Below are 25,763 nucleotides of genomic sequence, written 5' to 3'. Positions count from 1 at the left end.
ATGATGATGATGATGATGATGATGATGATGATGATGGATGGATGGATGGATGGATGGATGGATGGATGGATGGATGGATGGATGGATGGATGGATGGATGGATGGATGGATGGATACGCCATGGATGAATATAGGCAGCTTGCCCTCTGTCCTGGAGTCACTCTTAAAAATGCAATAAGGCAAACAAGTCTGCAAATCTGTTTATTCTCAGTACACAGAATTGCTGAAAGCTTGTTAGTGAAGATTTTATGAACTACCAAGGCGGAAACACCTCGCGTGTTTAACACATTAACATGTGACTTCCCTATTTTTTCTTGACCCACCATGTCAAAAACATGACACATGTAATGAAAATGGGGTGACTCAGATTGGAGGGGAAAGAACATGATTAATGGCAGTGGGCGTCCGGTTATGACATCAAAATACCTGGACCATGGTGGTTACTTTACCTCGGAGACATGCCGTGCTTGATCAAAAATTTCCTTACCAGTTGGTATAATCTATTGTACTATGCATTCATCCTCTCCTTGCCCTTAATCGTATCCTGCCAAAGTGAAGCCTCGACACTACTCACCCTTTGTTTAACCAACCGTTTCGGGGTGGAGTTTCACACATTTCAAAAACTACATGCACATTTGACAGGTCATTTCTCGTGCTGCTTTTTTATCAGATTAAACGCGCCTGAATGGAACTTTCCATACTAGCAACCACATCACCGTGTTTCTCGCATTCCATCACACTTTTGCCGACCCTTGATGCCTTCACAGCGTCCACGTAGCAAAGCTATTTACCACTAAAGTTTTTTGTAAGACGGTACTCTAAAGTATCATTTTAAAGATGGTTGCAATAGAAAATTCGGTGTCTGAAGATGAAAAAGAAAGAAGGGACATGCGAGTCGAAATTCCAAACTGTCATGAGCTCTGAGGCCTTGCAAGTTACAAGACCTAGAATGAAAAATTATGAATAATTCTTTTTTACATAAGATTTCCTTCTTGGTGTCATCTTTTTTCCCTTGTTTACTCAATCTTAGCATCCTTCGTTTCCGGGATCGGTGAAAATAAGACAAAAAATCTTTCCTTTTGTGACTGTTTTGACTGTCAAGAGGTGTGGTACCGATAAGTCAACCACCTCTATTTGGCTCTCCTGCAAACGCCATACTTAGTTTTTCATATTTCATTTTCTCCTTCTTTCCTGTCATGGTTTAATTTCCCACATCAATGCGACCACTTTGAACGCCTCACTCCACTAGTAGTTGATGCAGCAAGATAATTCCATCCCCACACTGGACACAACTGCGACGATAAATTAATGCTCCGAAGTCTTACAAACAGTGACAAACTTTGATAGACGGATATAAAGTGGAGAGGTCGGAAATACTGATGACATTCCTTAGGATCGGTTTTTGAGAGGCTTTGGAATTAGACGTATGGTTTACTGGGGAAAAAAAGTCTCTTGGATTTTTTGCTTTAACAAATCAAATGTGTAACTCTAAGACCTTCCATCTCTGCAAGCACGTATCCACCAAAATGCGTCTTTGGGGCCTGGACAAAGGCATTAGACTTTAGAATGGACTATCCGTGATGCCGAATCGTGGAATTGGTCTTCAAGGAAAACCGACATTTTCGATATTTTAATGTAGAGTCGGTAATGTTGACTACGTCCACATTCTTTAAAGGTTATAAGTAGAGATATTTAGAAGGTTGAAATTTGGTTTTGCAACAAGAAACGAACACTGAAGCACGTATTGAAGTCTGTTACAAGTCCTCCATCTTTGCTATTCCTCGTCAGAATAGGGAATGGGAGTCGGAACAAGCAAACTGATTTGCTAGTCTGTTATGGACTCTGAAGCTTATTAAGTCATAGACTGAAGTGGGCCTTGCTCTCATGACCTCTATTTGGAGCGACGGAGATCATAAATTTGCTGTCACATGCAACCTTCTTTCATCAATCCATAACGTTGAGGGTATTGAGTGTTTACTCCCACCTACACACCTGGTATGGCCATGGAACACGGACTGTCAACAACAGACCACAATGCACCCTGTCACATGCCTTTGTGTGCAATTTGTTCAAAAAAGTCCTTTTCCCCATTTAACACACCATTTATTCCCTCACTTTTAGCCTCAACGCCTCGGGCTTCACACTGACACACCTGCTACCCGAAATTGTGCCCTGCGGAACGGAGGTTGGAAAGCTTGCCTTCGATTGGGAGGGTGTGCCTGCCGGAGCTAGCGTTTTTGTGGCACTGGGGGATCTTCAGTGCTCCGTCTATCCCTTTCTTGAACACCAGAGGACGTTAAACGGTATAGGTGGTAAGTGAATGTATTTCTCAAACCGTTACTTGTAGCTTCATTAAATCATTTTGCGTTTATCAAATAAATGAACGTTCTGTGTGGTCGTCTACATCCATTGTAGTAAATAATCCCCACAAGAGTGTGCTTGGTCTTCCAGCAAAAAGAATGCCGTGAAATGTGGTCAATTGAATTGGAGGTGATTGGAATGTGATTTCCTTCTCTGTTCTATAAATTTGACATGTGTTTGAATTAGGGAGATGGATTTTTAGAACAGTTATTTTTCTTTCTCGCGATAATGACGAATTTTCGCAAGAAGTTGTATTACTTCGTTTTGGTTTCACGGGCACTTAAGGCACCACCTTTGTACTTCTACTGGATAGAAATATCTTCAATTCATGCCAGTAGCCTCCAGCCATCCACACATGGACAACACCTATCCTACCATAGTGTTCTGCCTTCTTTTGTCTTCAAGAATGGCCTGGAAAGCTACAAAGTAACGTTGAAAACGTTGAAAGGATCACGCCGGTAATATCTGAAGAGACGATCCATGTCAACCGTTATTCTTGCAGTCGTCCCGATGGATACGAACAGTTCCTTCAAATGAACGTTGAGCAGTCAAGCTAAACTAGAACTTCTAGGTTTCTATGAAAAGATAATAGGCCTAAACGTGTAAAAACCGAATTCCGTTGTCGATATTATCCTTACCTATACTTACACACTGAATTGAGCCGCTTCAAAACAACCCGCTTCACTATGTCTGCCTCGGTACTAAGTTCAGGAAAACTTCTTGAAATTTCAAATCTTGCCAACTGACCACCTTGTTTTGCCCTTCCCATGGAGGGGACTCCTCTCTTGTCCAACCTTACGACGAAACCGTGGCTCACTGAATGTTTTCAGAAATGGGTGCCGAGGTTTTAGACTGAAAATTTTCACGGACAGGATTGTGACTAACAAAAGAACTGTCGTTGTTTGAGACTCTCACACCGCTTAAATGTCCTCCAGCAACTGAGCATGTCGGACTAAGCATAACCCCCTCTGTACAAGCAGACATAGGTGGATTCAACACCATGGTTCTAAATAGGCTCCATTTAAAAATAGGCATAGCGTTTTTCCCTAGTCTTTTCTTTGAAGGCTCCAATTCCTTGCGCTAAAGAAAGCCGAAAATGTGCATTAATGATGTATGCGAACAGGCTTATCACTTCGTGGATAAGTAAATTATTCTTATAGGAAAGTGTGCGGAGAAGGCAGTTATGTCTCCTCCTCTTCTCCTTACCTTCAACTTTCGGCAAGATTTCAATTTGGAACATACATGAAGTAAATCTCGGGTTCATTTTGAAAGGATGGACTTATACATTTGTTTGTTTAAAGTGACTGACATGTATCCCAGTAAATCCAGGCTGACCACGGGTGCACTCGTGTGACCTCTAGTGAGGTCTACCGTGCCTGCTCAAATATGTGATCACGAAAAATTCAATCAGAATGTCAATTCTGTGCGAGTTGGCTTCACTCCTCTCGCTGTCGCTGTTTAGATCTATTTCTTCACCTCCAAGTAATATTACAGGCTGTATAAGTGTTTAACTACGGTTTCACTTGTGACGTCTTTTCCCGACATAAACAGAATGCACTGTTCCACAAAACTGATCACTGAACAAAAAAATATGCCTGTCGCATAACGTAAATACACAAATAGTAATGTAATTCATCATTAATGATTTGTGGCAGGAGGTCCGTAGGTCACGAATTTATTGCATGATCTGTATCTCTGACCTGAAGAGCTCATTGAATGGGGTTGCGTTGTTTGAAACAAGTTTGTCAGATCTCAGGCGATCAAAAAATCAGTGCGATTTTCAAAATGACTTTCCTCAATGACCTGCTGCAACTTGTAAATTGTTCATATGCTTTAAAAGCCTTGTTATGCTCCATTCGGATGGAGGTGGCGCTATTCGTTTCTCGCGCTACTAATTTCTCCCATTTTGGGACCTCACATCATTGGATATTTCTTGACCCTGATGGATGTGCTTTTGAACTCCTCTGCTTTACTCCTCTGCGTTACTAACTTACAGAGGTGTCTCGTACGATTCGTCGCATTACCTTTGGAAGGATTGAAATGGTGGACTCGAGTGTCCTTCGAAAATGATTCTAAAAATGTGATTCTAATGATAAACCCCTCGATGATGCATCAAATTCAAGTTAAATCGAGTTCCTGTTGACTGAACAACTAATTTGAGATTAGTGGGTCATGAAAATGTAGCTGCCTTTAGCGTGGGTCAATCGAGACAGCTCGTTTTTACTCCCACCAAATGGTTGTCTAGGGCGTTAACAGCCAATGACCTCACGCTTCGTAACTATTAACATGTTCATCATCTTCTCCAAGTCATGAAAAGGCACTGACTCTGAATTATTTCCTTACTGACCGACCGACCGATAAGCTAACTTGTTCTGGGAAGTGGCTTCTATCTTTCAACGTTGAGGAAACGAACAAACAAGCAGTCCACCCGCAACTCTTCCCATTTTTTCAGGGCAACACTTCCACCTCAAACACCTATACCTGCTGACTTTGGGGTTCTGTGTGCGTTTGTGTTGTGTATTGCAGATGCGGTTGTTCGTTAGGACTTGGGGTAGGTCTTGATACAATACAAGCTGACACAGACAGAACTAGTCAATCAGTCAATGGGAGGAAGGTCTCGTTCTCATGACATCATGCTCCATATCTTTCACTTGACTTAATCTCTAGAATATTTGCATTTTAAGATGGGAGGAGGAAGAAAGACAAGGAACAGAAGGAAGGGCGAATACACCCTGCATTCCCCTTGATGTTATTTCTCCAAATGATTACAACCCCTTCTTAGTGGCAGTTGACAGTCCCACGCTAGACTGACGCTCGGAAATCAGATGTGGGACAGAAATGGATGTGACAAGAGCTAGGTTTCTCTCTTGCCTTCCATATACAAAACGTGCAGAAACGAAATTCCTAAATCTGTATCTTGTTAGGAAAGGTCTATGTGCTATAGGCCGTAGCGATAGTCATCTCAGCAAATAAAACATAAGCAAAATAACTCATGAACTTGTTTTATTGCATTATGACAAGAAATGCTACATATTTTAAATAATTATTTTTGTCGCCCAAAATTTTTGGTCGTGCCAACTTTAGCGAGTCACATTTCTCGGTTTGAACAACCAACAAGCTGATCTGGGAACCTAATTTTGAGGGTGGCCACCACCTATAAGTAAACATTCACTTTCATATTGTAGCTCAGGTTACTTTGTTGGTGGAAATAATAATCTCCATTTCCGATCTATATCAGACGGGTATCGCAGTCTCGTTGACTGTATTTCACTTAGGCGTAGTCAGGTATGGTGTACTACTTTCGATGCCACTGACTGAAGCGAATTACCGAACACGAAAGTTTGGTAGGCTGTGGAAGAGTGATAGATTGTTGGAGATGTTTACAGCTCGAGAAGGCGGTCCCCTTTCTGAAGTGCCTCCATTTGGGTCTCATTTCCGGTATTTTAGGAGCACATCGTGCTCGCCTTGCCTTTCTCTCAAAAGGACACTATTTAATGGCAATGCACTTTATGTGTACTAATGCTCCTCCTGTCCTCAAGATCATCACATGAGTTTGTTATAAATTGATCGTGTGTTCCAAAGAGTTTAAAGGGTAATATTTTGATCGACGGTTTAAAGAAACAATCGAACATTTGTTTATTTCTGTCCTTTTTGGAAGTATACGGAAAAGGTATCGCCACTATTACTGTATACCTTTAAGATCGTACATTTTCGGTAGTTTAGGAAAGTATCACACCTTTCCTGAACTTTTCTCGAAAAATCCGGCGCCTTTCCATCCAAATGTGTATAGCATAGCATAGCATTTAAAGTCATACTTCAAACCAGAAGAAAATGTTTCCCCTATTCACAGCTTTTATCCCATGTAAGTGGACTAGACTTAGGCTGAGCATATACTTCATCTTCTTTGAACCGATTTGTGCCATTCAAGACACGTTTTTTTTTTACGAAATAATGTTTCTGACTAAAATCCCCTTTTCCTTATAAATATATGTCTCACAACAGTTGGAGTCATATTTCGAACCGGAGGAGAAAATTTCCTCTATTCTCAGCTTTTATGTCATGTAAATAAATTAGAATTAACATGAGCATACATTTCAACCTCTTTCAACCAATTATTGCCATTCAAGAGGCGCTTTTTCACAAAAAAACCTCTAGCACTGATAAACACAACTGTAATGTTGATGAAACATACGTGTCGTGAAATATACTTGAATTGAATTTGGCTATCACTCACTAACAGAAAAAAATACTTGCCAAGAAAATGCGCTGCTTTAAGCCCAGACGTTCTCTACTCCGTAAAAGAAATTTATAACATTCTTGACATCAATAAAATAATTTGGATGTTCTCCAAATCCAGACTATCAGTTGATCACGCCATTTCGTTGCACACAGATGCGAGAGCAAAATAGTTCATTGTTCTAGTTTTCGAGATTTGAATAAGTTCAAATTTAAGTCACACTTTGTTGATTTTAGAAGGTACTCAATTTGCTTTCACTTTTGCACTCAGGCATTGCAAAAGATCACAAGGTGTTGCTGGGTCATCTCACTCTTCACCGTTGACTTCCAACTTCCGACTGCTTTTTATCTCAATTAATTTATTTTGTGGTGAATCCGCGCGCTGACTGCGGTCTCCCTTTCCTTGCTCATTTTTAGCCTGCAATATCAGTACATCAGCCCAGATAGCCTTCAAGTTGCCGGCCGGTTTGGAAATTAACGGCCAAACCTCCTCGCATTCCTCCTCCACTGATGTGTGTAACAGAGACAGTGAGGGTGTCTTCGAGCGTCTGTTGAAATCCAAGCGAATTTCCGTGTGGCCATTCTTCCATCCCAATGAGCGAATTGTCGTAGCCGCGAGTCTAAATGGTGGCAATGTGATCGAGAGATTCATCAAAATGCTGCGTGTTTGGTGTCGACAGTTGGGCTGCCCTGCCATCGAGACGGCACAGGTCAGTCTACACTCATGCATCCTCCAAAGTTTTCCTTTTAATTTAATCTAGTATTCTTTATTTTGATGGATTTCAAGGCTAAGACTATATCGCCCTCCTCACTAAGGCTAAAATAAGACTTTTTAAACTGTGGCATATTGACTAACACTGTGTCTGTTGGCCAAAACCTTACCAATTACTGTCTACATCATGTCTGTTTTACAATGGGATTCTTGCACAAGCTGCCTTAAATCACAAAATATAAAGCCAAATCCTTTATTTTAAGTAGCTACAATGCAACTTTTGGAGAAACAAAGGCCTGTGAGTATTTAATGGATTTTCTTAAAAGGTACTGCAATTTAATTATAAATACGTAGTCTTAAAACAGATTTCAAATTAAGTCTTAGGAATATTTCTAACTTTAAAGCCCTTGGTAAGAAAAGGATCCACAAAGCAATTCTTGTGATAGGGATTGTCAATTCTTGCAGCCAGTATTTATTTCAACTAATGTTTTGCTTAACTCAGCCCCTGGAAAGGTGGCTAAATACTCTTGTTCAGGTCATTTGAATCGGAACGTAGAATGACACTGATCTGGTTGGATTTAATTTGGTTTATTTCATTTTAGTCTAATTCGGTTCCGCTTAATTTGTTTACTGTTGCCGATGGCAAGGTTCATAACTCTACATGATAAAACTGGGAAGGTGGATGATATCCCATAGGCTCGTGTGATATTTACTGCTTCCCTACTCGTATATGTGCGGTTGATTTGTTGACTCTATTCCTTATGGTGATTTGCATAAACTACTGTCAACAGACTCGAGGTTGGTGAATTTGCACGTGATTTTAGGCAAAACCCTGCTTTATGGTGTATAACCGGAGGATTTGCTCATAAAGATGCCGCGGTGCCACTTTTTCTGACATTGGATGATGAACAAAATGTCACAGGTTGAACTATAGTCAAAAACACTTCTAGAAGTACTGCTGTTTTTTAGGAATTGTAGTTTAAATTCGAAAACAATCTAAACCGCTAGGTTTTGTTACAAAGCCCCTGCTTAAGTACAACAAGGGATCACTGAATGCACCCGTGATTTGCATTGACGTACCATCCAGGGGCACTGCATACGCCTCTTGCGTGGTACTCATTCATGTTATCTTTTATGAAAGGCATCAACGAGACCTTAGTGTCATGGAGACGTTAGTCTGTAACCCTCTCACCATGGTCTTCTAAGTTTTTGCCATTTATTCCCAGACTGTACACCCTGCTGGATCATGAAGCAACTGGATTTGCATTTAACATCGTCATGAAAGTTACCTTTGAATGCCTGAGTCCATGCACAATGGTCTTCAGTGATTCTCCGAGATTATCAATACTGGTGGCTCGAAGCCGCTGAAATAATCGGCATCTAAAATGGTTTTTTGTTATTGTTTGGACGTCATTTTTCCCCATTTTAGTACAGGAGATTGCGCGAAATTTAAAGACGATATGAGTGTTCCTATTTGAGACATACCTATTTTAGCCGCACAAGGTGATAAAATGTGTGGATTTAATGGTCACGCCTTGTAAATGTTCCCCTCCCAGTTAGTTAACGCACCCCATACATCACACCCCTATAGGTCGTAAGCCTTGGATGCGTTTAAATTCCCTGGTTTGGCAAACTCTTCATAAATTAAGGAAGGTGTATTTTATCACTCCATATTCACATAAATGGGAGGTTATTAAAAGATCTAAATTTCGTCGATTCTTAGGCAACTCTTTAATTTGCTGAGGTGCATTTCAAACTCTTTTGTTAATCACATTCTCTGATTTTGGTAAAAAGAACGAGAAAATCATGCAGCGGGTTTTGAATTAATGCCTGTAAACTTTCTCCATTAATTTAAACAACAGGAGTCATTTAAAATATCCAAGATTTTGTCTGAATTGCAATTCAGTCTGTCAGCTTTAGGTATAAATTTCGAATAATCTCTTTTTTGTAAGTAGATACTCCACTTGTGCCTAATATATTCCAGTGCCATATATAGCTAGTTGTCTGAATCGTTCAATGAAGTACTTTGCTTTTTTGCATAGGTTTGCAATGCATTTTAAAGTGCATGCATAATGGATTGCATGATTCGGAGATCTGGAGCATCTCACAGGAAACTTTGAGTTTTGTTATTGAAAACTCTTTTACCTGAGGTTAATTTCTAATCAAGATGCTAAATTACAGTTTTATTTGCACCGGGCATTAACCGCTTGTAAAGACTGGGCGACATGTGGCACTCCGTAGAGGTAGAAATTAGAGGCGTTTTCGGACTGAATAATCACGAAGACTGGCTTAACGAGGTGAAGGAGGTTCCCTTGGACTGCAAAGAATCAAATGCAATACATTTATTTAAGAAAGAATTGTTTGACCTCCAGCAGATGTCATTTTCTATTATCAGCACAAGTCACACGCAAAGGGCTTTGACCCAAATCTCAGACACAACTCAGCATAACCAACAAGTCTTGATGGGTGTCACTTTTGCTATTCAATTTCGTCTCAGGGCCACAGCTAGGGTGTTTTCTTCTAATATGAAACTGTCAATAAATTAACTTAGCTGCTGCTTCGAAACTGAAGACAGGTGTCAGGCAACGAGCCTCCTGGGCCTGTCTTATTAGGAGAAATCCGATCAACCGATTTGGGATGCGATCTGGTACAAACGGCTGAAGCTGGATTCAGGTAGGAAAGTCTGGATGTCGCATGTATGTAGCACTGATGGAGAACTGCTGAACTGTGCGTAGAATTTTGTTACATCTTGAAGAAATGACCCAAAACGACCGTCACTTTTTCCCAAGTTGAGTGTGCCTTCACGGGACCACACGTCACACCCAGGGCCATACGTCATTAAAATAACGCGGAAATTTTGCCCCTGAACGTGACTGTCCTGAATTTTTCTGCATTCGTTTGGAAAATATCGCAATTTCATCGCCCTTTTAATGACGTTTGTCTGAATAGGTTGTGTAACTGCCGGAGCGTGGCTAGACCATAGACCCTATTAATCATCACAGCCATGGCAAACGAACTTCCCAAAACCACACTTTGGAATTCGCAAGTACATCCCATTTGTTTTTGCGATTTCTTTCTAAAATATTCATAATTCAATTTGCCTAATTTCACCTATAACGTTTAAAAAACATTTGCTACCAGCGTGACGCCCCGGGTTTTTTACCTGACGCCGCATATAATTAAAGTGAAGTAGATTGGGGGTGAAAACAGAAACATTAGGTGCCATCAGCATTAAAACATTTGGGTAGATGTAGTGGTCCATTTTCTCCTGCAGCAGATCTCGATAAGGCAGATGTCAAGTTGGTGTAGGACACATGGTTAACGTTTCCCATTTATTCATGCTCAAGCCGACATTATTCGTGGCACCTGATCAGTCTAATACATCAACAAAACCTCATTCTTTAAGTAAACGGAAGAGAGCTTTGATTTTGGTAAATGGTCCTTGCCTACAGAGATGGATCAGGGTGGTAGTCAAACAGGAGGCAGGAGGTAAAATCTAATTCACTGTTCTTACAAGACTATAAGTTAAGACTTTAAGGTATTTGGGTGGTTTTAAAACTCGGTGAAAAAAAAAACGAAAAACATCAAAGAGATCACAAAAATGATATTCTAGCCTATCCTTTGGGTTACTTCGTCACTGACATGCGCAAAAGGTCGTGGGATCAGATCGGGTTAGGTTGCCCTTTCAAATAGAAACTGAAATTGGGATGCCAAAATCGGTGTAAGTTGTGAAGAAAATTGGCTATCAGATTCATCATTTTGCTTCATTACGTACTTCCATTAAAAATTTAGCCCTCTTTTAACCAGAATATCTTATAGAAGCATTTTTGAAGTTTAACAACATTTTACAGTGCTTTTTATATTTAAATGGCTGCCAAATTGCACATTTAATATGGCCTATCGAAATTTCTGAAAAAATTAACTTAGTAGAACCGGCGTGTGTAGGAATAGGCTTTGAAATTTGTCCATCCTCCTGTATAATATCAGAATAACGGGATTCATCGGCAGACATGATATACAATTCAAACCACCACTTAAAGCTTCCCAACATTACAATGAATGGTTTATTTTCAATGAGACCCAAATCCTATTTTCATGTTTTGTGCCACGCATTGTCTCTGGAAGCCAAAAGACTACCTACCTCTGCCTACCTCCCTTTCTATCCCACTTTTATTTTCCATTTGCTTATCCTATCCACCATCTGATTGTTTAATGGTGTTTTGAAAAGACAATGATTACTGAATGAAGCTGAGGGTGAGGCGACATCGTCCTCACTCCCTCCAATCTTTCTCCTATCTCTCCTTCCTCACATCTTTACATGCAGGTCTTTTCGCCAGCAAGTCTAACGCCGATATGAGGCATGATTTCCTGTGTTGCCTTGATGTCATGAGGACAGAACTTTCTTACCATTGACTGATTTACTGTGGTTCACTGTTTCTGATGAAGGAGAAAAAGAAGGTAATCATGATGACATAGTTCCCTTGCACATAATGTGCATCAAATTGTTTCCACTTAGATCGTATCAAGCGGATCTCAGTTGCACTTGTTTCTTTCACAACAATTGAGCAATACCTAGGAAACAATAGCATCTTCAACGCACCCCACATACACAAAGATAAGAGGTGAATGGTACCTTGAAAATATGGTGCTGTTTGAGAATACCCAATAATGTATTCAGTTCCTTAACGTTGAAATACAGAAGGCTTTCCTCTTCACAAGTTAACTTATCAGCCGGTCGGTCAGTCGGACAGTCAGCTATTTAGTCAGCAAGTAGTTTGGAATTGGTGGCTTTTCATAACTTGAAGGAAACAAAGAACAAGTTGATACTTCATGATACTTGAAATCATTGGTTGTTAACGTCTGTGACAGCCATTTAGTGGAGGTGTAAACGAACTGTTTGACTCCACCCACGTAAAACACAGCTGCAATTCCATATTTTGCTGATATTGCACAATTTTTCCGACCAATTGGAACACATGATTTGCCATTTTATGGACATATCGCATCGCTGATTGGCTCATTACTACCATCCCATCTCTAAAAGCATTGCTGTAAGGTAAATTCTGCCGCGGGGTACCAAAACCTCTGCAAATTCTTTTCTTTTCAATTATGACCATAATCACCTCCAACCACAGCTATGGAAGTGAATTAAACCCGGCTCGCAAAGCAAACAAACTTGAATAATCTTTACGGGTTTAGCAGAGATTCCGTTTAAGCTACTTCAAAGTGATAGAGAGGCTAGGATAGAGCCCTATAAAGATTACTATACCGGCAGGCATATAAGTAATGGTATGCATGCTACAAGGTCCTGGAGGTTATAGCATACGATGGTGAAGGACCACATGAACTTTTTGTCCGCCTGATACTTTTAACACCAAAGAGGTTATATTGTTGTGCAGTACACTCGCCCGTAATCACGTGGTTCCTGCATAACCTCTGCAGGAATCCAAAGATCCAAGGCTAGTGCAGTCGTTAAAGTACAATGCCATTTTTTCCCCTTGATGGTAATGTCACGAGCGGAATACTTACGTCTCCTCCAATTCCGGATTGGAGGCGCACTACCACAATCGCGTGTCTTTTGATATGTTATGCAAATGGTTGGTATCAATCACCCTCAGGACCGCAGAGCCCACTCAGAAAGGTATAGGATCTGTCAGTGTGAGTTTATCATGGAGAGTAAAGAAGATATCTGTATGCCTCATGTCAGTTCGAGCATCAATATGACGGAGGGTCAACACTAGGATTACCCCGCCATGCTCAAATTACTTCGGCTTCGACTGAGGTGGATTGAGATTAAAGTGTCCGATGAAAAATGAAATTAAATGTCTACCTCCCTACTAATTACTGTTGCTGAGCCTGACTACCTTTAATTAAGTAATTCATTGAGGAGACATGGAGCCTAATAACCTATTCACCACACCGGTAATAATTAGTTATTATGCTTTTATTAAAAGGAGTAAGTTGTTCTACTTAGTGAATCCCGTTTCCATCTTCACCACAAAAAATACCTTTTTCTCCACTAGTTTCCTTGTCAGCTAAGAATTAGTTATTGGTGCTTCTGCTTTAAGTATAATATGGGCTAGGGTTTTTAAGCCAACCTAAGATGTTTTATGCTTCCATTATACATCGAGAAGGCTTTCACAAGACATTGTGGAATGTCATGTATTCGTAGAATAGAATGTTTTTTGCGAGGAGTTCCACTGATTTCGATATGCGGTGCTGATGTTTTCTTGAGGTGGTGGTTGGATTGCATTCCCTAGATTAGACTAGTCAAGTTTGATAGTAAAGCAATCTGTATCGTCAATTATTCTGTTTCTTTTTCAAGCTCTGTATCTCAAAATAATTTATTATGCAGTTGGACCTTAAGCATCATGCTTTTCTTGGGTTCTCTCCGAAGGCACTTTTAAATGTGTGTGAGCCAGAAAGGCCTGGAGAAATTATGCCAGGAATGGCGCGAACGCAATGCTACGACGCCGAGATTGTGTCAAGACCGAAGCGTCCGAGTAGATAAATATACAAATTAAGTTTTCCCATGTTCATGGAGTATGTGGATTTAGTAGTTCCTACAGGCAAACTAACAAGCTTTTCTGCAATGCTCTTCACCCACCTTTATTATCTCAGCCAACACAGTTGTCGGACTTTGAGCACTATCACCTATAGTTGTGATGAGGTTTGAAGTCGTTTAACTTCCTTGGCAGCATTTTGTATGCCAATTTGAAAGCCGCCACTTCGGTGGTCACCTTTTTGTTCGCATAGAAAAATACTGTGCTTGGTAAAATGTCAGGTGAAGTAACTGATGGGCGACTTATTTCCCACTACATATAAGTCTTTCACGGCCTCTCGCCTGCCTTAATTGAAGGTGATAACTTTATTTACTCAGAAAAATCTTGCGTATGGGCAGTTTGGGAAAAATATGCCCTTCAATCAAGATCCACTGGCCTTTTCACCATTCAAAACGCCTTCCTTCACTCCCACATAATGAAGGCATTTTTGTTAAGAATCACATTGTAACATAAATTCTACTTTTTTTTCTTTTTAAATTTCGTGCTCGTTGTTTGGTCGGTAATTATCACAAATGTGGACACGCAAACTGTAAATCTTGACTTTGGGACGCTGTTTAAATCCATCTACACATACATCACCAGAATTGTTTCGGAAAAGATAAACAAATTATTTGAAGTTGTACTTAATAATAATAATAACATTTGTACCACTAGGAAATAAAGGCAGTGTAAACGTGAGTTTTACCTGAATGTCTCTGTTTTGCATATAAATAATTTCAATTGGGTCTGTGACCTCCTCTAGAAATCTCTTGATTAATTAGAATTTGGTTAGACAAACGCTAAATTTGTTACAATATTCACAGATATACGAAAAACTCTCTCACGCAGCAAGTGGCCAAATAGAACACAAAGATTCACCCATAGCGGCCATGATGTCAGCGTCGGAGATTAATGTGGATCCACGTCTATTTGGGGAGCGCTACTGTGAGGCTGTTGGGGTGAAGGACTACGAGCCGGTGGAGCCAGGCGCCAGCGTGACCAACATACACCCTGACGATGTTTTCAGTCTGCCCGCCATCTATGCTGCCGTCTGTCGTGGTGTTGTACGCAATCTCGTCAGCATGGCTCCTCCCGAGGTAAAAAAAGCTTTTCAGGACTTTATTGAGTAGTATCATCATTTGTGGTAGTGCTTGATGCTGTTTTTGTAGCTTTTCTTGATTTCCATTTATCCACGGAGGCCGGGGGATTTTTCGTTACTCAGTTAGTGGCTAAACCAGTTGGATATGCCTTCCCTCAACTGAACGTAAGCCGTAAAAATTACACTCACCCACCACTATGCTAACCATCTGCAAAGTTCTTCATTAATCATGTCCCCTAGTACTTCGCGATTTGGCATTTGTGCTGCGAAGAGCTGTAAAAGTACAGGCATGATTTTCTGCTAGAAAAGATTCTATCAGTCGACCTTTATGCTTGCACTAACTTTTAATTAAACATGGAGGAAGTTTGTGAATAAGCTGGATGAAGCACGAGTAAATCTGGGGATTGTTGACCTAAATGGCGCGAATTATAAAACTGCAAACTGTTCGAGTTATCCCCCAATGGTATTAACGTGCATGCAGTTGTTGTGTGGGCGAGGCTGTGTACCACCGTCGTGGATACCGAATCACGGGGGACCGCTCGACTATAGAAATCAAACAAATGCTATTCTTCACCTAATTGTGGCAGAGGTTTTAATATACAAATCACTGCTTGTCGGAATATTTGCTTGAATGTTAGATTAACCAGTGAAACACACAAGAATTACCCTTAAGGGCGTTATAAGGCAGACGAATCCGGAAGTAGCTTCTTTACAATCACACAGAAAGGGTGACTTGCTGGTATTGAGAGGCTGAATTCCGGAAGACTGAAAAGTTATTGCCTCCATTCATGTGACCACACCCATACATCTGCCTGCCACAGTGACAGCAACCCAAATTTCTCTCCAAACATTTAAACAACCATTACTTCCGGTAATGTTTGTGTCTTTTCTTTTAGTTGCTAGTCTGGGCAAACGTTAAGCAGCTCTACTGCATGGGTGGTGCCTTGAAACGAAATCCACTGCTCTTGCATCAACTCAAATCTGAGTATTCTCTTGCCAATGTGACCTGCGTGTCCGAGGACAACGTCGTTGAGGCCTGTGTTGGAGCCGCTCTCTTTACAGCCACTATTGTTTGAAAGGATTCCCTTGCCTCTTTCCCTCCATTAGTCAAATAAGCACATCCATAATCATCTATCCTTGGTTGTACACCTTTAACTTTACCTTCTTCCTTCTATTTTTATAACTTGGTCTCGTTGTGATCAACTTTGCTGGTCTGTAAATCAAACCGGCCCTTAACAATGTTCCTTTTTTGTAACGAAAAGTATATATGTATACCACGCCCCCCATTTCCGACTTTTTTGTACCTAATGGTCGTCAAAAGTGTTGGAAAGACCTTAGAATTAAATAACTCTCCACTCTCTGACTTGTTAAGTCCCGTAAGCCGTGGTGATTTTTCGGGACGATATTTTTACTAATCCTAAAGCTTCTGAACACCATAAGCGACTGATATGTTTATTCGAAGGGGCGGTAGTTCGTGAGTTGTGATGGGAAATAATAGGATGCGATGTCCCTGGAAGTTACATTCTGCTATCTAAAGGACTTTCAAAAGGGCTTTAAATCATTTCTATGGAAGGAAATAGGGGGTGCATGGGCTTTATTTATCCAGAAATAACAAGGGGATGCCTGTCGTGACTATTGCAACACAGAAATGTTGGAAACGGATCCAAGTGGCCAGTTCTTTGTGTAACAGACGGCATTAGCTTCAGTCTATAGATTCGATGACTAGAGCTGTCAAAATACTCGCCCACTAAGGGGGTTTTTTTCGGCGAGTTACAAGGGCACATCACTATGTAGTCCTTCTATTTTATAGTAAAGGTACCATTTCACGTTTGCATGCTTTTTGGCTCCATCTGTATTCTCGTCAAGTCGTAAAACATTATGGCACCCTGATAAACAAATAGCTATTTTTACCACTTTTAATTTGGATTCTTGAATGGTTTGTCCTAAGAGTGGGTTCCAAGTGGACATACTTTTAAAGTATACTATTTATCAACCGGAGAAATTCACCTCACAAGTATGAGAGTGTGAAATTCCTCCTAGATGCTATCAATGCTGCGGATTTAAGCGGGTCTTGGAGTACTTTTTTAACTCTACATAAGGAAAATCAAAAGGCTGGAGGGAACGCAACTGTTAAAGTCTCGTTTGAGAGGCAAGAAATGTGAATTGTAGTGTTGGTCTTGAAGTTGCCATAAATCAGCCCTTCGGAGAAAATTACAAACATCCGGTTCAATGGGAAAGTTAGCATTGCGTATTTGAAGCATTTCTGGGATTGAACAAAGTTGTGGTAGGCAGTATTGCAGGCAAGAGGCAATTCACAGTAATTGCCTTTTCAAGGGTCGCGGATGTTACACAACTCATGCAAAGTCTCAACAGTCGGGCCGCCGTTTTTCTGAATTAATACCGGTAGTACAAATACGGTCGAGAAGAAAAGAGAGCCTTTTATAAAGTTGGTTTACTAGAGCCATTCTTCATGGCAGTGGTCGCTAATGCTCCAGACTGGAAAAACCGGCCGATTCCTATCATCGGAGGGAAGAGGATTCAGGATTAACGAACCGATGCACAAGGTCTCAGCTTGAAAATTTTCAAAACATTAAAATGGAATCATTTTTAACTTTTAAACTTCTCATTCCCTTATACTTTTTCTTGGCCCAGCTCTAAAAAATAAAGACCCCAAGAAATCACTACACTTGGATCACTTTTACCACACCTTTTCATCCTTTTAAACACCCTAAAGATACAAGTTCTGGAATCAAGAGCTATCATAAAATACCCTATTTAAATAAACTTTAAAATATTTCAGCACTTTTTTGTGAGTTAAAATGACGACAAAGAAGTAATCACTTTCGTAAGGATAAAAAACTGTCAAAAATTCCTTCAACTGTCATGATGTTTCGACTCCTTCAGCGTTCACATGACTGGGCGTAGACCTACGTCTTTATTTCATTTCATTTTCCTATATTCTTTTATCCTTCTATTTTAAATTTACATTTTGAAGCTATTTTGGAATACATAGTCGCAATGAGCCTTAACCGCCTAGACATATAATCATAAAGTAGTGCAAATTGGGATATTTAAAGTAGCTGTTGGGATACCATGAGACCCAGTCCTTGTTGCATCGCCTCCAAGACTTCATTAAAGACAAAAGAGAACAGAATAGTCGGGTAGAATATGTATTGTCAACGTATGGCAGAATCAGAGGGTAACAAACACGGTCCTGACCCCAAACCGGCCGTCCAGGGTACAATATCGGAGCCCCTAATTGACCCCTTATCAAATCCGCGAATTAAGGCACGAGTAACTTCTTATATAGTGTTGCTCCTCTTCTGAACGTTGTCTGCCGGCACTCCCCTTGGTCGACCTCCCGTGTCTGCGCTGCATGAAATTCACCCACGGACCAACCACGCCAGACACTGAATTCGTTTGCAAATGCAAAAATATTTAGTTGCAAAGCCAATGATTCATTTTGCCAATTCCATTAAATCCAGAGTACTGACCTGTATGGGAACTGTATTATAGGGATGAGGGAATGTGTTGACCAACACATATGTCCATAGTCGTAGAAACAGTGGCTTAAATGTAGGCATATAACAAGGAAGGCATTTAACGTACTTCTTCGAGAATAAGGCCTCGATTTTACTTCCCCTTTCCACTTTATTCCTACTTCAACGTTATCCAGCCAAATCTATCTAGGCTCCATTTTTGCCAGTGGGAAGTGGAGACACTATAGACAGGTCTGCAAGGAACTTTTCCACATGGTTCACGGCCACGGATAGTAGCACTTCATTTATTAATAGCATCCCTGTAGGACGCGGGACCGGGGTAGCTGCAGATGGTAAACATCATTTTCAACTCTTCCATTAAGAATTTCCACCGATTCTCCCATCCACAGCATATGCACTTCTTCCGTCAGGCCAAGGTTCATCACCCAGAAGTAGAAATAAGGATATTTGTTCCTTACGATAGAGTCTGCCAGCTACTGCCACCAAGTTAGGGCCTCGATATTACCCTGAAGATGAAAGAAACTATACCACTCAGGCAGAATATGTATTGACGACGTGCAATGGTGCTTGGGACTGATGCCATGGCCAAGATTAAACAAACAATTAACGTATTACATGCGTATTCTTGTCCAAACACGGCATACCTGCTTTTTCGAGTACCCTTTAGTCACGATGACCTTAATGATCCTAGGACCATGTGTGTATGAGTTCATGGCATTATGGGGGCACTCGGTACCAACCCTCTGAATAACATTGCAGATGGGATGATTCAAGGGGCTCACTGCGTAGAAGTCGATTAGTCTTTCTGAAACACCGAGTAGTTCACTTGAACAATTTTCGACCCAGAATTTGACAACAATTTTCAGTTTGCTTGATCTCTTCTTATACAACAGATCCAGTAGCTGGAATGGAAAAGTTGGGCTGTTTGGCAGCACCTCCCACCTATTTGCGGCAGTCAGTTAATGGCGCCTCGAGAATATGGGGAAAAACTAGATATTTTGGTATTACTTGGTCTAGTCCCATTCCCATAAAAGGTTTGATTCCCACAGAGACTGAAAAAACCCTTTCATCATATTTCCAAACCACTTGGGGAGAATACACTGCCATATTTACTGCGTTTTACAATTGAGGTAAAAAATCTGAATGAAAATTTATCGCCCGTTTGATCAAAATCTTTCCTTTTGACGTCAGGATGATGGAATTTCACTGATTATTTTAAGGCAACCATTTTTCATAATAGTCTTAAACACTAAGTTTTTTTCAAGATACTGAAAATAGACTGGTAGCGTCCCGGGTCACCTCTAGGGACCTAATGAGGGGGCACCGATGTAGATGATCTACGAAGCTACCAGCGTAGATGAGTCTGTGCTTTGGAGAGTGAAAAGCCCTCAAAAGTATGTAACCATCCTTCTACTACTCTCAAGATGCTTCAACTATTCATTGTGTATTGGCTAAATACAAGCGCTTCTACATAACAAAAAGACTCACCTTTAGGAATCTCAACTGGTTGCCCCGATGATCAGCCTACAGAGATAAACGGCCACTTCGGAGTTTCGCCAACGATGTTTCGTGCTGACTATGCCACAGACCTCTTAGCAGTGATTTGCAGAGCCTTAAATTTGGTCTCGTGGTAATATTTGAGATTGTAAAAGTAATCCAGGTCCTTATTTTTCTTCTGAGCTTGCCCCAAATGGAACTCCAAAAAGAAGACGCCTGGTTCGTTATGCATACTATTTTGAAAGGCTTGTTTACACCACATTTCTGTTGACAAATGTGAAGTTTGCTTTTAACAGAACCTAATTTGTTTGGAAATCACTCAAGAAATATGGTTTTTGTCATTGATCATTCACAGTTAGCAAAATGGATTTTTGCCAATCATCTGTCGATGCTGTAGTGGAAATAAATTTATTTAAGTCTTGTGTAAGAGGGTCCTTTAGTCTCCACGTTTCGCTTAAATAATTTTTCATAATGGCTCACCACCCCTCTTGGATTTGTACATATTTCTGGTCAACCCCACCTTACGCCTTGCATCTGAACATCCTAGGCACACATTTTATTTCGTATTAGGGTTGATTTTTTTCCCCTAACTAGCAAATATTACTTGTGTAATGCAACCACACCCTCATGTTCCAAGATCATTTAAAGTGACATAAGTACGCAACATTTAGTACCCCTTGTACTCCAGCACGTTCGGGCCACGTATGCATCGCACTTCCGGCGTACTTCTAACTGTGGCATTCTAAGGTGCTGTCGCGTTCACTCTTCTGTCTGAAGAAGCAACGGGTCTGGGCTCATCCACTGACAGTTCATAGTAGTTTCCCCCTTACCATAAACTCGTGTCGTATGACTTCTTCAAAGAGGATCCAGCACAGTATTATCTCTACAATCTGTAATGCTTTAAGCATTTGTTTAGCTCACGGGTTCTGGTTACACGGGGAACTGAAGAGCATGGTCATTTTTCTTCATCCCAGTGGCATGGCCTTTAAGCCATGTTGGTAGCTTTCCACCAATTTTGTACGTCGCCAATACATATTCTGCCCTAGCATCTTGTTTTCCCTCATGTTTAGGGAAATCTTGGGGCGCTGTAAGTTATACGGAAATTCGGATTTATCTTTTTACCAAAAATCAACATAGAGACGTGAATTCTACCTATTCTTTACCAAATTTTCTTGGTACTTCGTCTTAAATCTAGAGGTTTAAACTGATTTCGACCGTTGGGGCTAGTTAAAACTTACTTATGCGTGGAAACGGCCGATTAATGAAAGCTCATCACTGATTATCTGGTCATTCTATGACCCATTTTAAGCCTTTAAAATTCACCAACACTCTCAATTCCAAATCTTCATTTGTTTACAAATAAAATATGAAGATCTTTACATCAATTGGTGTTGATAATGATTGCGTGATTCCCACCAACAGAAGGAACTTCGCATTAGGTACCCATTGTTTATTTATGTATTATTCGGGAAGCTTCGGAGGATTTGTCGAAAACAAAATAGGCTAGACAACTCATTTTAGCAGTAATTCTTAAAAAACCGAGTGTTTAAAAGGCAAGATTTTAGGAATTTTTGGACGTACCATTTACATTTCTTCCGGCTTTCCTAATCGGACTTATTACAGGCTGACTTTTAAATTAATTTGGGAATCTTGAACTATTTTTACTTGTATCCATGAGTCATTTTGTAGGCAGTTTAAAAGTTGCCTTCTTATTTAGAATGGTTAAACTAAAAGTGCATATTTGTCGGTTAGGTAGGTATAAACCGTAACATTTCTAAGCAGAATATGACACAATATAAAAGCTGCAATTACAAATCTGATATTTACGGGCAGTAAAATCGCTAATAGTAAAAGTTTGAAAGAATTTAGCAATAGCATACGATGAAAATACTTCGTATAAAGAGGTCTAGACAGAAGAAAATTTACTACTTTGTAATTTTTCACGCATTTTAAACATATCTTTAAGAAGGAACAGAACATTTTGGACTTTAATGCAAGGTTAACATAGGTGAATGTTGCATTGCCTTCATTATTACTGTACTGCCTGAAGTACTTGTTTAACTCCTCCTTTTGGTTACTCGGCCATCTAAGACCGCCTCTGTACTCCTGCTTGGTGGTGTGGCCTTTAAGCCATGTCAGTAGCCTTCAGTCCTTCTGTAAGTCAGGAACACATACTCTGCCCGAGTATCATGTCTCCTTTAGAGGTCAGGGAAAACTCGGGATGCTGCCTTGGTGGTGGCAGAAAGCAAACCTGGCCCTAAAGTACAAATACCCTGATTTCCATTGCTAAATGTTAAAGCTTAATGGGACAGAAGAAGGTTATGAACTGCGAGTGGAAGAATCCGTTACTACTCCTTACAGAAAGGTTGAGCGCGGCGTCTACTTTCTGTAACTACCCTATTACCGTGTTCTGCAGAAATACCATTAACAACTGAAATGCCACTCTTCGTGGCCATGAACTATGTGGGAAAGTTCGTTACTGAGCTGTCTACGGTACCTATGTGAAGATGTCAACAAAGTGAACGCGCGATACCTCCGCCGCCTTTCTGCTAGTCGGATAGAACCCAGATTTACTTGGCTGAGGATAATTGAAATGAAAAGCAAGTGAACAGGAGGAATAGACTCGAAACCTCGCTCTTATGAAACTGTTTCAAGCTCCGACCTTTAAAAACACTTTGCCTTTTGGTCACTCTTCTTACTAGTAGCAGTGGCCATACATGATGTACTACACATTCCCCTTTCCCAGTACAGTATCAAAAGAGGACGAAACTCCGGATCCGGTGGGATTGCTAACAAGGATCACTGACGTTGTGGTCAAGTATTTTCTCAATTACAAGAAAATTCGGTGAATGGTTAGGTTGGCTCGTGAATATTTTGTTGCGACACCGAGTGAGTTGTGATGGAGAACGGGAGAGATTTATCAAAAGAAGCACTGGGAACGAGTCTCAAAAGGCGAAAGGAGCTATGTAATGCTTTGATTATTTGCCAGATTCTTCGTTTTGTTTTCGCATACGCTTAGGACTCCGCCTTTGTACTTCCGCTTAGCAGCCTGGCCTCCGAGCCTTAGCCACTTTGTTCGTCGGCAATACATTCTCTGCCTTATTGTCATGAGTCTCCCCAACTTCAGGGACGACTCGTGGTGCTTCTTGACGGCAATCTATTTTTCTCATGCTATATAGGGTAGTCAGTTGGAGACGGGATTAACTAGGGATGGGTATTCTCTTTCGGTATCCAGCGTCAGAAATGCCAGCATTCAACGGTCTTGTGCATTGTTGGTAATGGATCAAGGAGTACAATGATGGCAATTTTAACACGAAAGCAAAATAATTTTGGGAATTCTTTTGTGCTTATTTTCGTCCCATTATGGCAAATGGCACGAACTTATTTGGCAACCTCTGCCCCAATCAATCTACTACCTTATACGAAAAGTGAAGTACTTTTAGCCTTCCTTTCTTCTTTTCACGAATATGACTTTTATGTCTTGTTGACTGTCACAAACAGGGGCAAATTCAGTGTCACGACCGACACTTTACAGCCTGTTGGAAAATAAAATATTACTAAGTCACTAACCCGTGAAATGCTAGTATTCAAAGTTTATCATATTTCTGTACACATTTGTTGGACTTACCCTTCGGCGAATGACCTGAAACCTTTTGTTAAGCGGCTACTACTACAGATTTTATTACCACAGGCAAGTACTTTTACTGGTAAATGCTGGCGACTGCCCCTTACTTACCATTAGTCTTTGTACAAATTAATCTCACGTGATCGTTGTGTCAGCGCGCCTACTAATTTTGGGAGTTGGTCGTAATTTATGAAAAAAAATGTTGAAATTTTGAACATAAAGTTCTTTTTTGGGTTTAAACAACCTGTCAACAACTTAGAAATTCCTCTTTTTCACCAAACACTTGATAGTCATAGCCATTAGCACGACCCAAAGGCCATATCACTAAGCGCAAGTACAATCGCCGAGACTTCAGTGCTCGTGTAATCAAAATGAAGAGGTGAATGAATAATCAAAGTATTACATAGCCACCTCTTCTTTTGAGCGGCGTCTCCGGCGCTCCCCTCAGTCAACCTCCTATGTCGGTGGTCACAATTCGATCAGTGCTCTGAGAAAACACTCACAATCCATCAGCGCTAGTCATCAAATTTGCATGCAGCTGAGATATTTGACACCAGCATCACTGATTCCTCTTGGCAGGTCTATTGGATTTGACAGTCTACCCGGCTTAGTAACTCTAATGCAGTAGAGGAGTGTGCCAGCCATCTCGTATGTCCATTGCCAGTCGTAAGAGCACTGGTCCAAAAGCCAGGCCATTTAACGGAGGGTAAGGCTTCGCGTCTGCACTTCCTTACCACTGTTCTCACTTCAGTGCTGTCCAGCCATGTCTATCTGGGCTCCATCCAGCTAGTAGCGATGGAGGAGGTATCACGCGTTCACTTAATTAACATCTTTATGCAGGTACCTTAAACAGCTCCATATGGTACTTATCCAGATGGATCATGGCAAGTGCCACTTCAGTTGTTAATGCCATTTCCACAAATCATGGGACTGGGGTAGTTACCGAAGATAGATGTTACTATCAACCCTTCTGCTAGGGGTCGTCACAAATTCGCCCACTGGCAGCACATGTCCATATTCCATCTAGCTAAGCATTAGCATTTAGTTACAGATATTAGGGCAGTTGTCCTTTGGGATCAGGTTTACTTTTTGCTGTCACAAATGTAGCGGAAGAGCGGGCGTACAAAAGGGCTACGGAGCGTATGATTGCCTAGCCTCCGGTTTCAGTGTAATCAAAACGACGAGTTAAACAATCAGCAAAAGTATTTCAACTAACACGCGATTTAAAAGTGGCCTCAAAGTTATCTTATGATGAATATCCGTGACTTGGGGATGCTTTGAGTGCAACCTCAAGTTTGCTGCCCTTTCAGTCTCAGCAGCCTGTACTTAATCACGGTCTCTTCTATGCCTTTCAAAATAAGAGTAGAATATTTTAATGCCCAAAAAATAGGGAGCTAAGTTGTGCCAAGCCTCTTTAGCAGGGTATCGCAAAAGAAGATTGATAAAAGTCCTTGACTTGATAAATTCCGGAGAAATTCAACCGGGCTTTTGTAGTGTCTGTACGCTAAGCATTGTTGTGTTTCAAATCCAAACATTCGTCACTTTTATGCAGAAAATTCACAAAACACCAAATAATCTTAAGTGCTTTTATTTGATATAAATGAATGTAACTTTAAAAGCCAAAATTATAATAATCAACGCAAACACGGAGCTATACTAGTGATTAGTCATTAGAAATAAGAGATTCTTACAACTGAAACCTTTGTATGATGCAAAGCAGTTAATTTTCAAACTTTGCGGCCGAACAATAAATTATACTGTTTCCTGGCTCTATATACATTACTTGCTTACTGTAGTAAGAAAAGGAGTCTTAAATTATGAAAAAGAGAAGTGAACGTTAAATCCTCTCCTTGTTCCTCACATAGTGTTACATTAACTGTTGTTTGCCGCCTTAAGGGTTCGAAAAGAAGGACTGCTGAAGTGGAACGAAAATAGAATTATGACTGGTTGAAGACTTGAAGAAGTGATTTCGCTGTCACAGAAATTCGTGCCATTCACTTCAGTAGGAACTGTAAAGCAGGACTCTTGAAAAAATTTTTTGGTTAAACCAATCATTGCTACAACTTTTGTTGCTAAAATCTGAGAGTGAACCAAGCTTTAGTCACATCCATTTCACTCCCACGTTTAGTTCCTAAGTATCAGGAGATTGCCAACTGTTATTTGTTCCCAAGCAAGAGTTATAATTAATTAG

The 25,763-nt window shown here is 40.6% G+C and overlaps 1 protein-coding gene across 1 annotated transcript in view; it reads left to right on the top strand. All coding sequences in view use genetic code 11, as the record gives it.

Moving 5' to 3' along the window:
• EGR_01950 (Sedoheptulokinase) overlaps positions 1–16,026 on the top strand; it is a gene marked incomplete at both ends in the record, with an annotated part of 21,454 nt that extends 5,428 nt beyond the window's left edge. Inside the window, 5 exons of the mRNA XM_024491199.1 lie at positions 2,122–2,312; positions 7,015–7,307; positions 9,922–10,005; positions 14,676–14,948; positions 15,847–16,026. Of these exons, the coding sequence (XP_024354342.1) occupies positions 2,122–2,312; positions 7,015–7,307; positions 9,922–10,005; positions 14,676–14,948; positions 15,847–16,026 (1,021 nt within the window). The remainder of the gene's footprint in view (positions 1–2,121; positions 2,313–7,014; positions 7,308–9,921; positions 10,006–14,675; positions 14,949–15,846) is intronic.
• Between the last annotated feature and the right edge of the window lie 9,737 nt (positions 16,027–25,763).

The sequence above is a fragment of the Echinococcus granulosus genome (assembly GCF_000524195.1).
Source record: "Echinococcus granulosus chromosome Unknown EG_S00008, whole genome shotgun sequence".
Taxonomy (NCBI): domain Eukaryota; kingdom Metazoa; phylum Platyhelminthes; class Cestoda; order Cyclophyllidea; family Taeniidae; genus Echinococcus; species Echinococcus granulosus.
Note: the sequence above shows the minus strand (reverse complement) of the source record. Positions and strands in the feature narration are given on the sequence as shown.